This window comes from Muntiacus reevesi, chromosome 7, assembly GCF_963930625.1.
Source record: "Muntiacus reevesi chromosome 7, mMunRee1.1, whole genome shotgun sequence".
NCBI classification, from domain to species: Eukaryota; Metazoa; Chordata; class Mammalia; order Artiodactyla; family Cervidae; genus Muntiacus; species Muntiacus reevesi.
This window is the reverse complement of record NC_089255.1, coordinates 59923167-59942899: the sequence shown is the minus strand read 5'-3', so window position 1 is coordinate 59942899 and position 19733 is coordinate 59923167. Positions and strand designations below refer to the sequence as shown.

The window sequence follows — 19733 nt, the reverse complement described above, 5'->3', positions numbered from 1 at the left end:
AGTCACAAAGATGCCTGGGTGTTGTCCCACTGTCACTTCTCACATCATTTTTCATGCTCCTTCAACCCACAGGTACGATGTATGCTGAATATCTGGGGTGTCATGCTCTTCATTCGCCTCTCCTGGATTGTTGGAGAAGCTGGAATCGGTAAGCACTCCCCCCACCACCCACTACATACTTCTCAGTGTAAATTAAAAACTCAACAAGCAACTTGTTTTCACTGTTAACGCTGAATGTGAGATGAAGGTCACAGAATTCATCTGCATTTGGGCTCTTTTACTTGGCCTCTCTGTCAATGTTTGTCAGGAGGAAAGGTAAAGGGTTAACTCCTGGGAGGCTGGAATTTTCCAGCTTGCCAGCCAGATAAATGCTCAAGTAAATATTTCATCTTTTCATAGAGTTTTAGGTGTACAGGTATATGGAGATTCATTCATTTTAAAAAATACATTCATGTTTGGGTACACACTGGCAATCATCAGAGTATCCCCCTTTATGATTATTGGCAAAACTTTACTAAACAAAAATAACTTGTAGAAAAACTGGGGAAAATGTGACTTGACTAATAAAAATGCTGAAATTAAAAAAAAAAAAGAATTGTGTTACTTTCAGGTACAAGCAGTAAGAAAACAAAGGTTAATGAAGTATTGCCAGATAGAAGTTTAAATAATAGATAATAACTATTGCTCATTTTTCTAAATGGAAAGTGGATGATGTTGAAATGATTTTGAGTGCTTAGTTAATGTTTTTAGATATTATTTTCATTTAAACTACTGTTTTTAATGGAAAACGTTTTTATTGAGAGTATATTACTTAAATTTATATGAAAATTTATTTGAATGCTATTGAAGTTTCTGATTTAATGTGACAAAAATTATTGGTGTTCTCTATATATGGAAAATTCGTTATATATTCACTTTGGGGGGGCGTAGCTAAAAATCATGAGTATCAAGAAAATAGAAGTTCAGATGTGCTTTCAGATTCTACTCCAAAATGTGTTTCTATTCACATATAAAAGGTACTTGGTCATTATTTACTACCTTCACTCCTCAAAACTGATTCAGAATCACCAGAAACTTAACATGAGAAAGAAAGAGTTGGAACCAGTTCCCATAGTTTTTCCTTATTGCATGTTTAGCAACTGCTAGGTGCCTGACAAAAGGCTGCTTGCTGGCTTTATGATGCATATCAAATGAACACTTACAGCCTCGGGTCCAAAATAAGTCTATGCTGTTCCATGGAAAATCTGCATCTTAATATTGCCAAGTTGTTGCTCCAGGGTTTCATGCAAAATTAATTTTTTAAGGGCAGTTTAGTAACTTATTGAGATCATCAGGAAACAATACTTTGTTTGGAGGTGTGAGTGTGGCCCAGGGCAAGAGTGATTGTTTTGAATGCAGCTTATTTGAAACCCATATGTTTGGGCAATAATCTGAACTTTAATCAGATCTCACATTATTCTTCCCAGTCAATCCAGCTTCATGATTATTGCAAAATTGCGGAATATGAAGAATGTTATCTTGTGCTAAACTGTTTCTTATACTTTCAGACATCAATATTGTTTCAACAAAGATCTTTTATTTAAGTAGTCAAGTCTAACTTCAGAAGAGAATAGAGTTCTACCTAAATGGGTGTCCAGTGGGCTTTTCTATGAATGGAGGTTTTTGGTTTTTCTTTACTCTGAGAAAATAGACTTTAGTGAGTAGTAGAAACTTAACTACCAACCTTACTCAGTTTTACTGGACTTTGCTACAGTCTTAAAACTGAATGAGTTGATTAAGTCACTGTCTGGGTCCCATTTGTGTTCTTTTTATTGGGAAAGAAAACAAATGAGTATGTACTCCCTTCTTGCTTTATGAGGGGCTTGGGGAAGAAAGAATACACTTTCAAGCTCAGACTCTGGAAACGAAGCCAGAAGGAAGCTGTAGCCAGGAGTAATGGCAGCTATAGTCCTTGGGTAACCATTCTGGGGCCGTAAGTTTTGGCTGCCTTGTCCCCAAAAGTATACACTAGAATGAACTGATAATGCCATCTACTTGTTCTCTGTCTTGACCACTTTGGCTGGGGCATGTAGTATCCAATGAACTTAACCATCAAGCAAGGAAGAAGGGTGTGAAAAGCAGATGAGACTGAAGCAAGTCATTTATATTCTGTGTATTTCACTTTCTCATCTGAAAATTAGGGAGCTGGATTAATTGTTTCCCAATCAATTCTTTGAAGATAAAGCTAAAGAATCTTCCTAAACAGGCAGACACAAATTGAGATAGGCTGAGGATAGCTCAATAATCTTCAGACTGCAGGGTGCATAAGAATTACCTGGGAAGTTAGTTACAACACTGCAGAATCCTGGGATTCACTTGGAAAGATCCAAAGTCAGTGAGTCTGGGCATTTTAAATACATACCCCAGGCATTTCCTGAAGCAGGTGGTTCAAAGACCCAAGTCTGAGGATGAACCTAATGTTTTCTAAGTTGCTTATACCCTGGGATTTTATATTTGATTGTGAGATGTATGCAAATCCCTTGCTGTTTAAAATACATACTTTATACCAGGATTCTAAATAGTTTACAGAAATATACACAATGCAAAAGGATAAATTAAGAATTGTTCAGAAAATAAAGGCAAAGTGAATATAAAGGTAGGAAAATACTAAAAGTCAGACTAGTTTTAATACCATGAAATGCAAACTATATGATTCAGTTCAGTTGCTGGGGTAAGCTAAACATTCACTATGAAACAATATCAAGAGTTAATGAGCAAAAAAATAAAAGGAAAGCATCTTTAGTGGCACACAGACCTGAAACCGCACAGTGATAGAAAGGCAATGCTCACCACAGGATCCCTGTAAAGGATACAGAGAATTCAGTGCAGTCATTTCTTACAACACCAAGTGTTTAAGATAAACTCTAGGAGCCAAACCAATATAGTCTAAGTTTGCACCTCATGCCCAACTTAGCCTCTTCCTCCTGCACTTTAAACTGTAGAAACAGCCTAGAAACTTTGGCTAGAACCAGGATATAACTATATAACTGAAGGTGTCAAAAGAGCCAGCTTCCAATACTTCATTCCCATTTTTGTTCTTAACCTCCCGCCACTTCCCCTTCGTCTAGGGCATGGCCAGAAAGATCACAGCCTCTCTTAGCTGACTGCCCTTCTTACATCCTTGGAACAAGAGCCTACCAAACAACAATTATGAAGCATTCACTTTATGTCAGGGAACACATCAAACAGGCACAGACAAGCACATTCTGGCTGCAGCCAACGTGATTTCAGTGCCTGTGAGCCTATGACTTCTCCCTGCATTTAAGGTTGACCTCCTGGCTCAACAGTAAAGAATCCACCTGAAATGCAAGATGATGCAGGAGAAGTGGGTTCAATCCCTGAGTTAGAAAGATCCCTTGGAGGAGGGCATGGCAACCCACTCCTGTATTCTTGCCTGGAAAATCCCATGGACAGAGGAGCCTGGCAGGCTACAGTCCATGAGGTTGCAAAAGAGTTGGACATGACTGATAGTTTCTACAGAACTGATCTATTGAGGAAGGTAATGAAGGGATGAAAGTGAAAGTGGCTCAGTCCTGTCTGACTCTTTGCAACCCCATGGTCTATACAGTCCATGGAATTCTCCAGACCAAAATACTGGAGTGGGTAGCCTTTCCCTTCTCCAGGGGATCTTCCCAACCCAGGGATCAAACCCAGGTCTCCCACATTGCAGGTGGATTCTTTACCAGCTGAGCCAAAGGGAAGCCCAAGAATACTGGAGCAGGTAGCCTTTCCTTTCTCCAGGGGATCTTCCCAACTCAGGAATCGAACCAGGGTCTCCTGCATTGCAGGCAGATTCTTTACCAACTGTGCTATGAGGAAAGCCTTCAATGAAGGGGAGGAAGTTACAATTTTCCCTCTACTCATTTTAGGCTCATTGGCTAGTGCCCTATAAATTAGACTGACAACATACAGATTAATAAAAGAAAAACAATCAGAAGTTTATTAACATGTGAATCCATTGTGCCTATAAATGGGAATCCTCAGTGATGAGTAACTCAAAGGGGTGGTTAGAATTTGGTCTTATACAAGCATCTGAGCAAAAGAACAACACATTTTTAGAGAAATAACAGGACAAAGGAAAAGACTGAATGTCTAGAGTGGCACATTGTGGAAAGGCAAATATGTGGGAGAACTAGTGGAAGATGAGGCCTAGTTAGTAAAGTCTATGTAGATTCCTCTAGTACCATTGCCAGCTGTCTCCAATCTCTAGCTGATAACTATCCCCAGGAGAAAGGAAAACGGAGACACCTTTACAAATTTATGTCCTGCCTTTAGGCAAATAAGGGGAAGTATCTACTTCTTTTCAGTTGTCTTTAGCGCAAAGTAATCCTTATGCCAACATGGCAAATTTGGCAACAGCATATTCTGCTACCCTTCAATGTCCTTCTGGCTGTGAATTTCCTAATACTGAGAACAGCCTTGCCTTCCTCTGAATTCTGGTCTACTTTCTCCCTCTCATAGTAAATGATTCTACACCATAAGATCCTTGAGGGCAGCTTTTTTCATTTTTATTTTTCATTGCATTTCACATATTGCCTAACACAGCTAGATATATAGTTGGCTTTTAATAAACAATAACTGTTACTACTACTGTGGATATTATTAAAAAGTGGCACCTTTAATTATGTACTGTGTTGTATACACTATGCTACTTTTTACACATGCATTCTGTCTTTACACATGCATTCTGCCTTTACACGTGCATTCTGCCTTTACACATGTATTCTGTCTTTACACATGCATTCTGCCTTTACACGTGCATTCTGCCTTTACACATGCATTCTGTCTTTACACATGCATTCTGCCTTTACACGTGCATTCTGTCTTTACACATGCATTCTGCCTTTACACGTGCATTCTGCCTTTACACATGCATTCTGCCTTTACACGTGCATTCTGCCTTTACACGTGCATTCTGTCTTTACACATGCATTCTGCCTTTACACGTGCATTCTGCCTTTACACGTGCATTCTGTCTTTACACATGCATTCTGTCTTTACACATGCATTCCGCCTTTACACGTGCCACTACTTTCTTTATACATGGCCACTTTACACACATTCTTTCTAATTTCATTGCCATTTCTGGCTCAGAAAATAGGTAACTTATCAGAGTTCACATAGCCAATGAGTAAATGCAGTTTGATTTGATTCTTTCTACTTTATTCCTCTGCCAGATGAACAATTTTCTACACTATTAATATATGTAATTTTCCACTCCTATGCAATCAAATATACATAAAAAGATAGTTCCCTGGAAGATTGAATATTTACCCTTTACTAATAATATTAGCAGCTTGGGATTGTTCAGACCAATTATTATGTTTATGGGTGTCTAGAACTTCATAAATAGTGAAGTTCACGTTAAATTTTGACCAGCCATACTTGCTCAATTAGGTGCAACTTTGTACTGCACATCTTAGGTCTTGAGTTTCTTGGATCTGTGCTACCATGGGCAGAAAATTTCAAAGCTGAGCATTTCCTCTGTGATGGCTTCCAGACTAACTTGTTAAACTCAGATGTGATCCTTTGGTGATTACTCTAGACTTGCTGACTTTTTTGTAAACAATCTAAATGGATTATTCCACCATTTAATTGCCTTTACTTTTCCTTTTTCAACTGAGGTCTTGGTGTGATTATCATCGGCTTAGCCGTGACAGTGACTGCTATCACTGGTTTATCCACCTCTGCTATTGCTACAAATGGATATGTCAGAGGAGGTAATTAAACTTCTGACCTGCGTGATCATTTGTAAGGTAAAGGCAACACAGGCTCAAAGAGTTCACCACTGACATTTCTGAAGTGTTTTCAAAGGTAATCCAAGTTGGTTCCTTTTTTTTCCTTTTTTTACCCTGCCAGGCAAGAGAGATGCAAGAAAAATGGAGAAGGATTTAACCTTTGTCAAAACTCCAGCTTTCTCATTCAGGTTCCTCGCAAGCACAAGAGAAGGTCAAATGTTATGTTTTCTCTTTTCACAGCCAGGGTAACTTCTCTCCCAGGACACCACCATAAGTCAACTTTTTCTTTCCAGGGCCGCATTTTAGATTGTGTTTACTTTTGGAGACCATCCTTCATCATAATGAGCAGTTCTCTGATTTTATCTTTATACCAGGCAAACCAGTTTCTCTTTAGCACGAAGAAACTCCACTGGGGTCCAAAGGCTTGGATGTAAAAACTTAAATTCAAAGCAGTATAGTTTGCAGCAATAGGAAATCCAAGGAAGAAGAGTAAAATATAATATCTTCTGTCTTTCATTGCTAACAGGTCTTGGAGTTCTCATAATTCTTCTTTCCACCATGGTCACTTCTATTACTGGGTTGTCAACTTCTGCAATAGCAACTAACGGGTTTGTTCGTGGAGGTAAAATTTCTAAGATATCTAAATATTCTCAACGCTTGCTACGGGTAGGCAAAAACTTTTTATTATTCTTTACTTCTTTTTGGTGAAAACAAGAAAGTAGCTCAATGTTCTTGAAGTTGGACCCAGAAGAAAACATAAGGTACTGTCCATGTAGCCCCTGTCTACTCTGGTCAGCTATGGTCTCTTTCTACTGGTCCTCTCTGGCACATTGCAGGTCATGGATTCCATATGCACAAATTCCTTGGGTAAATGCTTTACTTTTCAGGCTACTGCACAACTCCAGCTGGCGTTTCTTGAAAACCGATTCCTCAACACAGCTTCAGTTTTAAAGTTTAGTACGTTTCAGGTACCTTCTAGACCTTCCTATACCTGGATGAAATGGGATCTTTTAGAACATTTCAGGTTTTTCATGGGGAGACGGATCATTCCTTGACAAGGTTCAAACTGCTGCCTCCTGAAGCACTTACTGGTGACTTCTTGAAGTCCTGGAGCCAAACACCTTTCTTGGGGGATTTTTCAGGTCTTGGAGTCATCATCATCGGCCTGAGTGTGGTAGTGACAACACTTACAGGTATTTCTATGTCCGCTATTTGCACAAATGGAGTGGTAAGAGGAGGTAAGCCAATTCATGCACTTGTGACTACAAGCTTTGATTATGTAGTGATGTCTAGAGTTGGCTTAATGTTGGAAGTAAAATTTGTACATTGATAATTAGTTCCCAAAGGATTCAAACAAAACAAAATGATCCAAAATTTAAATAGCAAGGCATGATTCTTTTCACCTAAAATTAAGAGATCTCCAGAGAAGATTTTTTGGGCCCACCTCCTGTGATTGATCATGTTTAGAAAGCAGAGAATGATCAGGTGTCTAGAAAGAAAGCATGTGTTAAAGTGAAATAAATGGTTTCTTTGTGCCTTGGATGAGCGCCGCTGGCTCTTCCCCAGGCCCTCTTAGAAGGGATCTTCTTGAGCATCCCAGCTGACACTCCTGACACTTCTCATTCAGTAAGCCCTCAGAGTCCACCCCAATGCTATGTTACCAACGGCCAACAGGCTTCAGAAGATTCTCAAAAAGAAAATAAAACAAAGGGTTACTTTCAAATCATCCAGGAACATGTGGGCCTGGGCTGGAAATGAACGAGTAAAGTTTGTCATTGTTCTTCAAACTTCCTTTCTTCCTCGACCAAGTCTAGTAATTGGCTGCTAATTTACTTAATGTAATCAGGACAATGGAAATAATGAGGATTTGCCCAACCCAAATAAAAATTTACATTTATAGAGAAGGTGTTGCCCCTTCACCCAAAGGAGTTACTATGGAGGAAACTGAAGCTTTCAGTGAAAGATAGCTTTGGTTGTACTGTGTCTGTGTGTTCAGCGTCATTCTCCTACCACTAGTTCAGTACAGGAAGTCATGAATTCACACGCTCTGTGATAACATCCAGTCACCTAGGCCTTTCAACAACTACTTATTTTTGCCTTCAGAACTCTGAACTTTCTCTCAGAACTCTCAAGGTGATTAGCCATTCTGGCTCAGTCTTTCTCATACCCAGAAGTACACAGCCATGTGTAGAACTTCCTTTTCAAAGTCAAGAGAGACGCAATCATCCTAAGCTCTCTGCATGTTACTTCCCACTCGCCACCCCAATTCACATATGGGTATTTGGGGATAACCATGCTTTCTTGAGCTAAAATCATCAAAACTAAGTCTGATGTATAAAGCGGATAATACATAGCACTATATAGTTATCAATTTTAATGTAGTAAATATATACCAAAAATTATACCAGAAATGAAGCTTGAATGACATTGATAAACTTTACCTACTTCATTTTCTGCCTGTGCTTGCCTGTTTCTGGAAATTTCAGATATGAAATAATTAATCTGAACTCTCCAATGAAGTTAGAGACAAATTATTTTATATTTTCAAAAGACAAAGAATTTGAAAGAAAAGTTTGCTATATTTCTATTTGTAGCATTTGTGTACTATAGGTTTTGATAAATTAGATTTTATCTAGTCAAGATAGTTTTATTGTAGATTATACATAGAATTCAAAGAAGGGCTAAGTTATTCATCAGTTGACACATGATTTCTAAAATTATGAGGATTTGTAATATTTTTATTAAAATAAAAAATTAGAATAGTTAGTATTTTAAATGTTCTCAGACAGTCAAAATTATTTGGTCATATTAACTAAATCCTTTAGCAGTTTGTCAGTATAAAACATGTTCATTTCTTGTTTTAGGTGGGGCCTACTATCTTATTTCCAGAAGCTTAGGGCCTGAGTTCGGTGGATCTATAGGCTTGATCTTTGCTTTTGCCAATGCAGTGGCTGTTGCTATGTATGTGGTGGGATTTGCTGAGACTGTGGTAGATCTTCTTAAGGTAATTAAAAGCTTTTGTTCTCTTCATCCAAGCAAGATAATTTGGTTTAATTTGCTTTTCCAGGGCACTAGAGGATATCATTATGGCAAGATGAGAGGAAATAGATTTATTGTGCAGAATGTAGAAGCTGAATATAGTTGGCATCAGAACTTCTTAGAGTCATGGCTCTCATACTTACCAGCTGACAGATTTTGGACCAGTCCCTTTGTTCATCTGAACCTTGCTTTTCAAATCCATAATATGGGTTAATAATATTGTCCTATGTCTTTCATATAAATGTGGTACAGATCAAATGAAATAATGGACATGAAATACAGGGTAAAACATGAAAGAAAAGATAAATAATGAGCATTATTGTCAGCATCAATATTACTATTATGGTTACAGATGTATAAAGGAAAGAAATTTCAAACATTAGCACTCACTGTAGGAAACGGCATTTTTTAGCATAGGTGCTCTGTCTGGATGGTATGTATGTAAGCACATTAATTAACTAGTAGGTGAGCTAGCTTCCAGTCCTCCTTCTGTGGAAGTGATAGCAGATACTGAATTCAATAGGTAATAGTACCTCTAGCTGAAAATCAGATTAATAAATGAGTAGATTATATAGTTCATAGTTTGTTCTTTAATTGAGTAGCACTTATTTTTTGATATTCACATTGGAGACCACTCATTTTCATCCCTCTAAGATTCCCCTTGACACACAGAAATAACTGGTTGTTCTCCTGAAACAAAATGTGATAAGTGTACATACCCATAATTTTACTTAGTGCTACAATAGTTTCAAAAGCTGTGCCTAGAATGGATCTCTAAAAATTTTAACTCCTAACCTTGGCTATCAAAGGCTTATTATTACAAGAAAAAGTAATGCTAGATGTTTTATCTTCTCAAATTTATGAGCACTTCATTTTTCTATTATCCCCAGACAGCAGGGCATAGTATCTCTTTTTACTGTTAAATGCTACAATAACACATACAGACCAAAAAAAAAACAAAAAAACAAAAAAAACTTCTAACTATTTAGGGGGGATTTTTTTGTTGTTGTTCCAGGAGAGTGATTCGATGATGGTGGATCCAACCAATGACATCCGGATCATAGGCTCCATCACAGTGGTGATTCTTTTAGGAATTTCAGTAGCTGGAATGGAATGGGAAGCAAAGGTTAGTTTCTCAAAATGGTATTACCAACAAGTGCTAGTCAGCTTCCTGAACAAATTGCAGGAATAGAAGGAACTCCATATTCAAAATGAATTGCTACTATTACTTTCTATGGTAAAAGGAGCCTGGTCAGTGCTCAGTGGAACAACAAGTCCTCAAGGCATCTAGTCCAGGCAGTAGTAAGTCATAGCTCATGTGATCAGGCCTATACTTTGTCCTTTATTCTGTAGTCACAGTGACATAACCAACAAGATTGCTGCCATCTTCACGCACAGACCCCTTGTGGTCATAGCAACTGTACATACTGGAGGCCTGTGTCATTTCCTCATTTCCCTGGTATCCCCTTCCTAGCTGACCATGAATGCTGACATCCACAAGATATGACAAGTGTGTTGGGAGATGATACAGAGGCAGAAACTGTCATTCCCCTCTGAAATCCCATACTCCAGCAGCAAATCTAAGGGTCCCAGAGGTCCTGAAACTAGAGAATATCTGGATTTAATGATTAGTATGTTGTCATTTAGCCACTAAGTCGTGTCTGACTCTTTGTGACCCCGTGGACTGTAGCCTGCCAGGCTCCTCTGTCCATGGGATTCTCGAGGCAAGAATACTGGAGTGGGTAGCCATTTCCTTCTCCAGGGGATCTGCCCAACCCAGGGATCGAACCCGTGTCTCTGCATTGGCAGGCAGATTCTTTACCATCTGAGCCAACAGGGAAGTCACTCAGTGATTGGTATACTGGTTAGTAAATTTCTGAATGGTGGGGAGAATATCTTTTGCTTGCTTTGTAACTCTCTACAGTGACTAGTACAATCGAAACTCCTAGGTTCCTGTGTGCTTGGAGGTGTAGTAACTAGACCTCAAGTGGTCACCAGAAATGGAAGATAGCCAAAACCTCCCATTTTATATAAGGCAATAGGAAACATTCTTACATGGCGTTTATTTGTGGGTTATGCATTCACACATTAAACAAAAACTGACTAAGTGCTCATCATGTGCTGGGTATTCTGCTAGGCACAGGATATTCAATGTGACCCACACAGGCTCAATCCTTGCCATAGCTGAGCATATGGTCTATGGGGAGATGAGTAATAAAAAAGTAAATATAGAACAGCAAATTGTGAAAGTGCTATAAAGGAAATAAACAGGGCACTGAGATAGAATATAGCAGGGGGAACATACGTTAGACTATTCCCTGAGGGAGGCAATGTAGTTTCATGACAGTAGAAGGTAGGATTTAGAGCTCCAGCTCTGTAGTTAGAGTGGATTTGAAGCTGGTTTATGTCTATACGACCTCTGGTAAATTACTTAACCTCTCTATCCCTCAGTTTTTTTTATCCTTAAAATGATGATAGCAGTATTACCTACTTCATACGCTTGTGGGTGGTTATTATTTACCTGAAAGGATATTGGTAAAGTTAAAACTGCATCTGTTGTACTGTAAGCCCTCACTAAACATTAGCTGTTACTATTTAGATTAAGTGGGCAAGAAAGCCTCTGTGAAGATGTAGGTTTGCAAAATGTAGGGAGAAGTGCATTTCCAGCTGAGGGGAACAGTCAAGCCAGTAAACACCTTGAAATGTCAGAGGGAATAAAGAACAGATGATTTGGCTGGTGAGCCTTGGAGACAACTTGTGCTGAGCACACACGGGTATGATAGCTCGACCTCAAGTGCACTAGGCACGCTGGGAATTCTGTGCCTCATTCTCTGTTCTCACACCCCTGCAGTTAGTACCAGGGAGGGGAAGAATCCGCAGGTGCTCTGCCGAGGAAAGGAGACAGCTCTGTCAGTGTTACGTCTTTTGGCTCCATTTACTTTCCTAGGGACACTGCACTACGTTACCCACTCAGTACTTAGAATGCTCCTGAAATATCGCCTTCAAGTGCCCAAGCACATGCATGCGTGTGTGTTTAGTCGCTATCGCGTCTGACTCTTTTGCGACCCCATGGACCATAACCCACCAGGCTCCTCTGTCCATGGGATTTTCCAGTTAAGAATACTGGAGTGGGTTGCCATTTCCTCCTGCAGGGGATCTTCCCAACCCAAGCATTGAACCCACATCTCTTATGTTTCCTTCATTGGCAGGTGGATTCTTTACCACTGCACCACCTCAGAAGTCATGCACCCATTGAAAATGTAACATCTATTCTCAGGCCAAATAAGGCTTATTAAGATGCCATTTTACAAGAACACCCTTATTACCTACCCTGGGTAATAGAATCTTAACTGGAATCATTAGATAGGGCTCTTATTCAGTGGGCATTTACAACTTTTATAACTATGTATAAAGGTTATTGAATAAATCTAAGTTGACCTCCTGTTACTTTCCCATTCCAGGCTCAAGTGATTCTTCTGATCATTCTTCTCATTGCTATTGCAAACTTCTTCATTGGAACTGTCATTCCAACCAACAATGAGAAGAGGGCCAGAGGTTTCTTTAATTATCAAGGTATGTGTGTCAAATAGCTTGCCTTGCAATAAAAACTGTTTCTTTGCCCCCCCCCCCACCCCCCATCACCATCCCCATGACCCCTTCCCTGGCCACTGGAGTTTCAGGGAATAGTCTCAGGTTTGAGTCAGGAGAGCCAGAGTGAGTCTCAACCTTGCTGCTTGCCAGCTAGACAGATCACCTAACACTATTGGGTCTCATATTTACCTACCAAGTAGGAATGATAATAGCAACTTCCTAAAGCGATGTTGAAAAGCAAGTAAGATAGCGGATGTTAAAGTGCTTTGAAAACCTTAACTGGAGCCTGAAAGATAAACCTCTCCTTAAGCAACAAAATATAAAGAAACTATATCTTTTTGGACTAAAAATAACTGTGTACATGCACAGTTGGGGCAAAATTATAGACAAAGGATACAAAGAGACCAAAAAAATTCATTTGCCACTTTTGAAAAGTCCAGAGCAAAAGTAGGGGATTAAAAGCAAAAGCAGGGTACTGCACATGCCCCCTGCACACAATATTACTTCAGGGGTGGGCAAAACACCTAAGCCCAGCCCTCTGGCCCAACCTCTGGACACACTCCCTACCCTCACCCCATATCATGTACAAGCTTACCCCTGCTCAGGAAGCCAGGGAACAAGGGAACCTGTTATTTGTTCTGGCTCCCCTCTGCTGCAGCAGGGGCCCCAGTAAAGCCTTGTCTGAACAGTAGGGGTGTCTGTGCAAAAAAGGGAACTTAACTCAGACAATGTGCCCAACCACTGGGAGCACCAAAGTCAAACAGAGACATTTTTTCATCCCTCTAGTCGTTTTTGTTCCTTGCTTTCTTATGACATTATCTAGTGGAGCATCACTGTCAGGTTTTCAAACAGAAAAGATTGTAGGAACTATTAACATAGCAGCTGTGATCAAGGCATAAACATTGACTTCTCTCTTCTATTCTACTCCACCTATCCCCTCTTTCCTAGCTTTCCACCCTAGCATACTAAAGAATCCATGGCTGAGGTTTTTTATATTTCCCTTCAATATTTACCTGGTTATCACTATCTGTTCCCTTTTTATAGCGCATCACTTCTTTCTTCCTGATTCTTTTTCTTTGTAAAGATTGTCTTGCTTGATTTGCAAATTCTTTCCCTTTTGCTTCTTTTCCCTTTTTCCAGCTCCTGCTATAAATTTTTTGATGTTTTCAATTTTGTCTCCTTATTTTTGCATTTCCCTGGATTCTTTTGTTCACATTTTTATTCCTTCCTTTTCTTTCTTTGGTTTCCCTTCTGTTTTTCTTTTTTTCTGGATTATTTCCATTTCATTTAAATAATTTGGTGACAACTTGTGGTATATTTTTATATTATGACCAAAGCTCCTCACATCTATGAGAATTCTCATACATGAGAATTTGGTATAAGGATCTAAGATGCAGTTTCTGATGACAAATGCCAAGGAGGTTAGAACATTAGTATCAAAACTATAAGACAGCTTCATCCACAAGGTTCTACAATTTTTAAAAAAAAGGGTGTAGTAAAGCAATATGCTGATTAAGGGATATATACATGTGAGAATGTAGTTGTATGTGTGTAGGGCAATATGATGCGGTATATTTGTGAGTATGCCAGTTCAATCATGAGAGAATTTTCTGTTTCCTTCTTTTTTAGTCTTCTAGATTCAAAGAAATCAGACAACATGGGTCTCCATTTTCATGAAAATTATTGACTTTTCAGAGTATATTCTAGAGATTTAAAACCTTGTGACATGTATTTTGATACTTGGCAAATATTAACATGAGGTTCATCAAGATTATACCAATATCTTCAAGCTCATTCCATTTAGATTATAGGAACACATTTGCATTTAGGGCTACAGAAGCCAAAGGTAACTTTATCTTCCAGCAGTCTAGAAGATAAGTCTACATGATAATTTTCTCATTATTTGTGTTGCAGCATCAATATTTGCGGAAAATTTTGGGCCAAGCTTCACAAAAGGAGAAGGCTTCTTCTCTGTCTTTGCCATTTTTTTCCCAGCAGCAACTGGGATCCTTGCTGGTGCCAATATCTCAGGAGATTTGGAGGTATGTTGTTTCCTCTTCTTTGTAATTCTAAGAAACAGTGGCACAGTTGGGCAGGACAGGGAGCTACAGACATCAACAGTGACCATGTTTCTCTATAGATTTCAAAGCTGTAAGATTTCTTCAAGGTTTCCTAGTTATTTAAAAAGTTCTCTCTCTTAATGACAAATTTTACTGCCAAATTATCCTATTCCTGATAGTTCTTCCAAAAGTCTTATTCAGTAAGCTGAGCCACTGGGGAGGCCTCCTCTGGTGACTTTACCTAGTTGCCAAGGAGACTGGGAAATGTAATCTCTCGTTGGACAGCCATGTGCCCAGATAAAATTTTAAGGAATTCTAGTATTATTTTAGGGAGTTCTAATTTTAAAAGGTGGGCTTCCCTGGTGGCTCAGTGGTAAAGAATTCACCTGCAATGCAGGAGACACAGGTTTGATCCCTGGGTCGGGAAGATCCCTTGGAGAAGGAAATGGCAACCCACTCCAGTATTCTTGCCTAGAGAATCCCATGGACAGAGGAGCCTGGCAGGTTATAGTTCATAGAGTCACAAAAGAGTAATATGCAATTTAGTGACTCAACAACAACAGCAACAGTATTAAAATCAGGAAGGTGAGAATGGATATTAAAGGACAATAAATAATCTCTACCACACATGAAAAAAGCAGAAAACACAGGTTTTACCTCAACAAATTTATAATCAACTTTGGAAGGTTAGAAATATTTGCAAGTTATCAGGGGAGATATGTGTGTGTGTGTGTGTGTGTGTGTATTCAAACTGAATGCATTGTCCAAGTGGATTATGAAATAAAAATAAAGAAGAAATAATTACATTAGGGACAATTTTTGCAACAAAGAAACTTTTGAGCAGGAAGTAAAAGCAAAAGCTGGTTACTGACAACAGTCAGGAAATGTAAGGGTATTCCAGGCAGAGAAGAGAAAACAACAGACAGGCAAGGGAAAATTGTGGGAACAGGAAGGAGTCTCTCAAGATTCAAGTGGAGAAGCCCTGATAGGCTGAGTATCCTTACAAGGTAAGGAGAAAGGCTGTTGAAGGGGCCTGAGTGAGAGATGTTTGCCCTATAACTCTATAAAAGTGCTTTTGGTTTTGTTCATTGCTGTGTCCTTGGAACTAGCAAAGCTTCAATAAATATTTATTGAGTCAATGAGCAAAGGCATTCATATTTGTTACAGTAAGGACTACAATGCCATGGCAAATTCTTCAACAGAGATGGGACATAAAAAATGAGTATGCTGAGGCTCGGAGAAATTAAGTAACTTGTTCATAAGAAGTAAGTAAGCAGTGCTGCCTAACGAAATTTAACTCTGGATGTTGAGCTTCTGGTTTCTCAGGTTTGGAAAAGTATCAGAGGTCATAGGTTTAAATTTTGGTAAACTGTAAGAACACATTCAAAGAATATTGTGCTTTCTTTCGACTAAGTTTTTATTATTAGTTGGTTAGTAGTCAGTTCAACTCGGCCAACACTTGTTACTTATAGCAGGCATCAAAGAAGTGAAGAAGAGCTTGCTTGATCCTTCTCAAGCACGTAGTTTGGACAAGACCATGGCAGGGAAAATGGATCAAACAGGTCAGCTTTTGTTAGAGTTAGGAAACGAACTGGAAAGGATGCTTTTTCTTTTTTTTATGATCTACTGTAAGGAAACACTATATATCACAACCAAGTGCCTAAAAATTTCTCCTAAACAGTTCAATAATTTTATTACAAATGATGTCCTCTGATGTTTTCACATCAGTTCTGTTCTACTGTATTGTTTTCATGCTGGTTGCAACCTACTGAATTGACTCCATGTTGAAGCTCAGATTTAGCCATTGGGGTTAAAATGGCAGAAGGACATCAGAGGGGAGATGTCTAGTGGGTAACTACATTAACCTGTAATTAAAAATAAATTTAAGAAAATAAAGAGAAAGAGCTAAGGGACTGGGGAACCCAAGAGACAGAAAATCAAGAGGTGATGGTGCTTTGAGATGTAATAATTAACATGATCAGAAACCAGAGGGGTCAAGCATGTTAAGGACTAAAAGATGACCACATGTTGGGATATGGCAACCAAAGTTCTGGACTTATAGATAAAAATTGTTTCTGAGAGTAAAACTAGAGCATAATAAATTCAGTTCAACTTAGTAAACGTGTTATTTACACATTATGGGGATATGAAAGACACTACCTCTGCTTACAACCTCAGAATCCTTCTCAAGATTCTGAGGCTCTTCAGGCTGACAGTGACAGCTAACAAGAACTGGCACAAGGGGATGTTCTACAAGGTTCCCATCCTGAACCTTCTACTTGTTAACACACTATTGATGGTCTGTAAATATGTGTGTGGGAGAAGATTTTCAAGGTACACAGATCTAATCAGGAGAGTTAAGATGCAGTTTCAGAGATTAAAGATTAGGATATGGCTGACACGCAACCAGCAGCAACCTAGTAAGACTGCTGGTACTGTGTCCAAAAGGGAAAAAAAATATGATATTTAATGTAAAAAGGTGAAGGAAGGTGAGATTTTGTGCTACTACTTGAGGGATGGAAATAAACATTTGGAGTGGTAACTAAGAATCTAAGTCCTGTCCCGACTAGAGGAAAAGTAGCCAGAACCGGCAGTGTGAGTATTTGACCAGACATTAAGATATTGGCATTCCGACTTATATCACATCAAGTTTGGCACTCAAGTAACTCCTAAATGAGGAAAATTTGAGTTTGTAGTAGATCTACAGCTACATGGAAATTATCTTATGTGTAGAGTGGGGTGCGTGCTTTCTAATTCACTTCAGTCGTGTCTGACTCTTTGTGACCCTCTGGACCGTAGCCCACCAGCTTCTCTGTTCATGGGATTCTCCAGGCAAGGATGCTGGAGTGGGTTGCCATGCTCTCGTCCAGGGGATCTTTGTGTTTTAGGTATAAGACTTCTGGTCATCTTCATACCTCTTTTCCTTATATATATATATATATATAAATCTCCTTTCTTCCCACTTATATCAATTCTTCAATTTTCACTGAGAGCTCAAGAAATCCTTCATCCATAAAAGAAAATTTGAAACATACTATGAATGAATATTGAGTGGGGTTCATTTCAGCCATGGTTGCCCTCATTTTCCCTCTATGTGGTACTCAGTGCACACATTCTCTTTTGGAGACAGTAGCTTGAAATGAAGAGGTTGTATATATCAGACAAATCCTGTGTGCAGATATTCCTGCCAGAGTGGGAAGAAATGAATGATTACAGAATGGCTCCATAGGGCTGGCTTACTTCCCTGTAGGGACAGATTTACTTAGTTTAATTAACATTTCCAGCTGTCAGGTTGAGTCTGCATTCATCATGAGTTGATTTTTCTGATGGATATGATCAGCAGATTTAAGTTAATGAAACACAGAACTCAGACTTTGACTGCATTGATTGCTCACTTGTATTGATGAGTCTTATGTCCTCTGGAGGGGGAACTGATGCCTACTGGGGCGGTGCTTTCCTCAGTTCAGTATTTACTGACTCCTACTCTATGCCAGCACTGTCTTATAGGTAATGAATACATTGAAATCTCTACTTAATAATCTCTGTTAAGTTGAATTCTATTATAGAGAAGTTATGCTGCTTGGAAATTGATTATGATATGATTCAACACCCAAAATAGGATATAAAATGGTATATTATATATATGATGTGAGCTCAGCTCAGTGATTTTATATACATTTATGGGCAAGAGAAAAGCCCATTTTCTGATATAAGCTAAAATTTGCCTCTTTCTATATGCCTGCCTATGGAAATTAAATATCTCTCATTGCAGTTATTCCTGAACTAGATTCCAAATGAGGAATTTGAGGGATTGGAGAATGTAGCAGATCATCCTTTTTGCTCAGTCAAAAGTGATTTTTTAAAAGCAAGTCTAAGCTTTAGTTCAGTTCAGTTCAGTCACTCAGTCGTGTCTGACTCTTTGTGACCCCATGAATCGCAGCAAGCCAGGCCTCCCCGTCCATCACCAACTCCTGGAGTTTACTCAAACTCATGTCCATTGAGTAGGTGAGGCCATCCAGCCATCTCATCCTCTGTCATCCCCTTCTTCTCCTGCCCCCAAACCCTCCCAGCATCAGGGTCTTTTCCAATGAGTCAAATCTTCGCATGAGGTGGCCAAAGTACTGGAGTTTCAGCTTCAGCATCAGTCCTTCCAATGAACACACCCAGGACTGATCTCCTTTAGGATGAACTGGTTGGATCTCCTTGCAGTCCAAGGGACTCTCAAGAGTGTTTTCCAACATCAAGCTCAAAAGCATCAATTTTTCAGCACTCAGCTTTCTTCACAGTCCAACTCTCACATCCATACGTGACCACTGGAAAAACCATAGCCCTGACTAGACGAACCTTTGTTGGCAAAGTAATGTCTCTGCTTTTTAATATGCTATCTAGGTTAGTCATCACTTTTCTTCCAATGAGTAAGTGTCTTTTAATTTCATGGCTGCAGTCACCATCTGCAGTGATTTTGGAGCCCAAAAAAATAGTCTGACACTGTTTCCACTGTTTCCCCATCTATTTACCATGAAGTGATGGGACCAGACGCCATGATCTCAGTTTTCTGAGCTTAGTACAAAACAAATACACACAGAGATATACCGCCAATGTACCAGATATGTTACATTGATCTATTACCCTTCCCCCCTCAGAACTCTTTGGTCTGATACATCTGCATGAAATTTACAGGAGATAAAGGGGAGGGACAGGAAGAGGTATTAGTGAGTAAACTAACTAGTCTACTTTTCTGTAAAAACTCTCTCCTGGTCAGTTACAGATCTCTTCTGTTCAGCACCAAGTTCAACAGATTTCTTTATTCACTCTAAATACCTTGTCTTTGTCCAAAAAGAACTGGAGCTCAGCACTTTGTCATTTGCTTTTTTTCTCTTTAGAACTTGCCCCAGGAAGGGTAGCCTAAAATTTTGAAAATACAAAACTAACTCAAGTGATATCTGTTTCTTATTCCACTCTATCTCCTTGTTCCTGTACATTATTTTTTCAAAGGATCCCCAAGATGCCATCCCCAAAGGAACCATGCTGGCCATCTTCATCACCACTGTCGCCTACATAGGAGTTGCCATTTGCGTGGGTAAGTCATGTGTCTCTGGTGTCAGAATGCCAGAATTACAAGGGATCCAGTTGCTTTTCATGTCAAGTTTTATGTTTCATGGCTTTCCTTGAAATATAAGCTGAAAATTTTTTAATAGACAACAATTTTAATTCCCTTGTTGGGTGCTCTAGGAGTTTGAATGCAATTAAGGTGTAACCACAGGTG

The 19733-nt window shown here is 39.2% G+C and overlaps 1 protein-coding gene across 3 annotated transcripts in view; it reads left to right on the top strand.

Moving 5' to 3' along the window:
• SLC12A1 (solute carrier family 12 member 1) overlaps positions 1–19733 on the top strand; it is an 88574-nt gene that overhangs the window by 10937 nt on the left and 57904 nt on the right. The window contains exons 4-10 of one of the 3 annotated variants that reach the window (XM_065941250.1): positions 73–148; positions 6920–7015; positions 8642–8781; positions 9832–9942; positions 12278–12389; positions 14322–14449; positions 19463–19547. In XM_065941250.1, coding sequence (XP_065797322.1) covers positions 73–148; positions 6920–7015; positions 8642–8781; positions 9832–9942; positions 12278–12389; positions 14322–14449; positions 19463–19547 — 748 coding nt within the window. Of the gene's footprint in view, positions 1–72; positions 149–5663; positions 5760–6303; positions 6400–6919; positions 7016–8641; positions 8782–9831; positions 9943–12277; positions 12390–14321; positions 14450–19462; positions 19548–19733 lie in introns of all 3 variants that reach the window. The other 2 variants (XM_065941248.1, XM_065941249.1) reach the window with 2 other exon arrangements.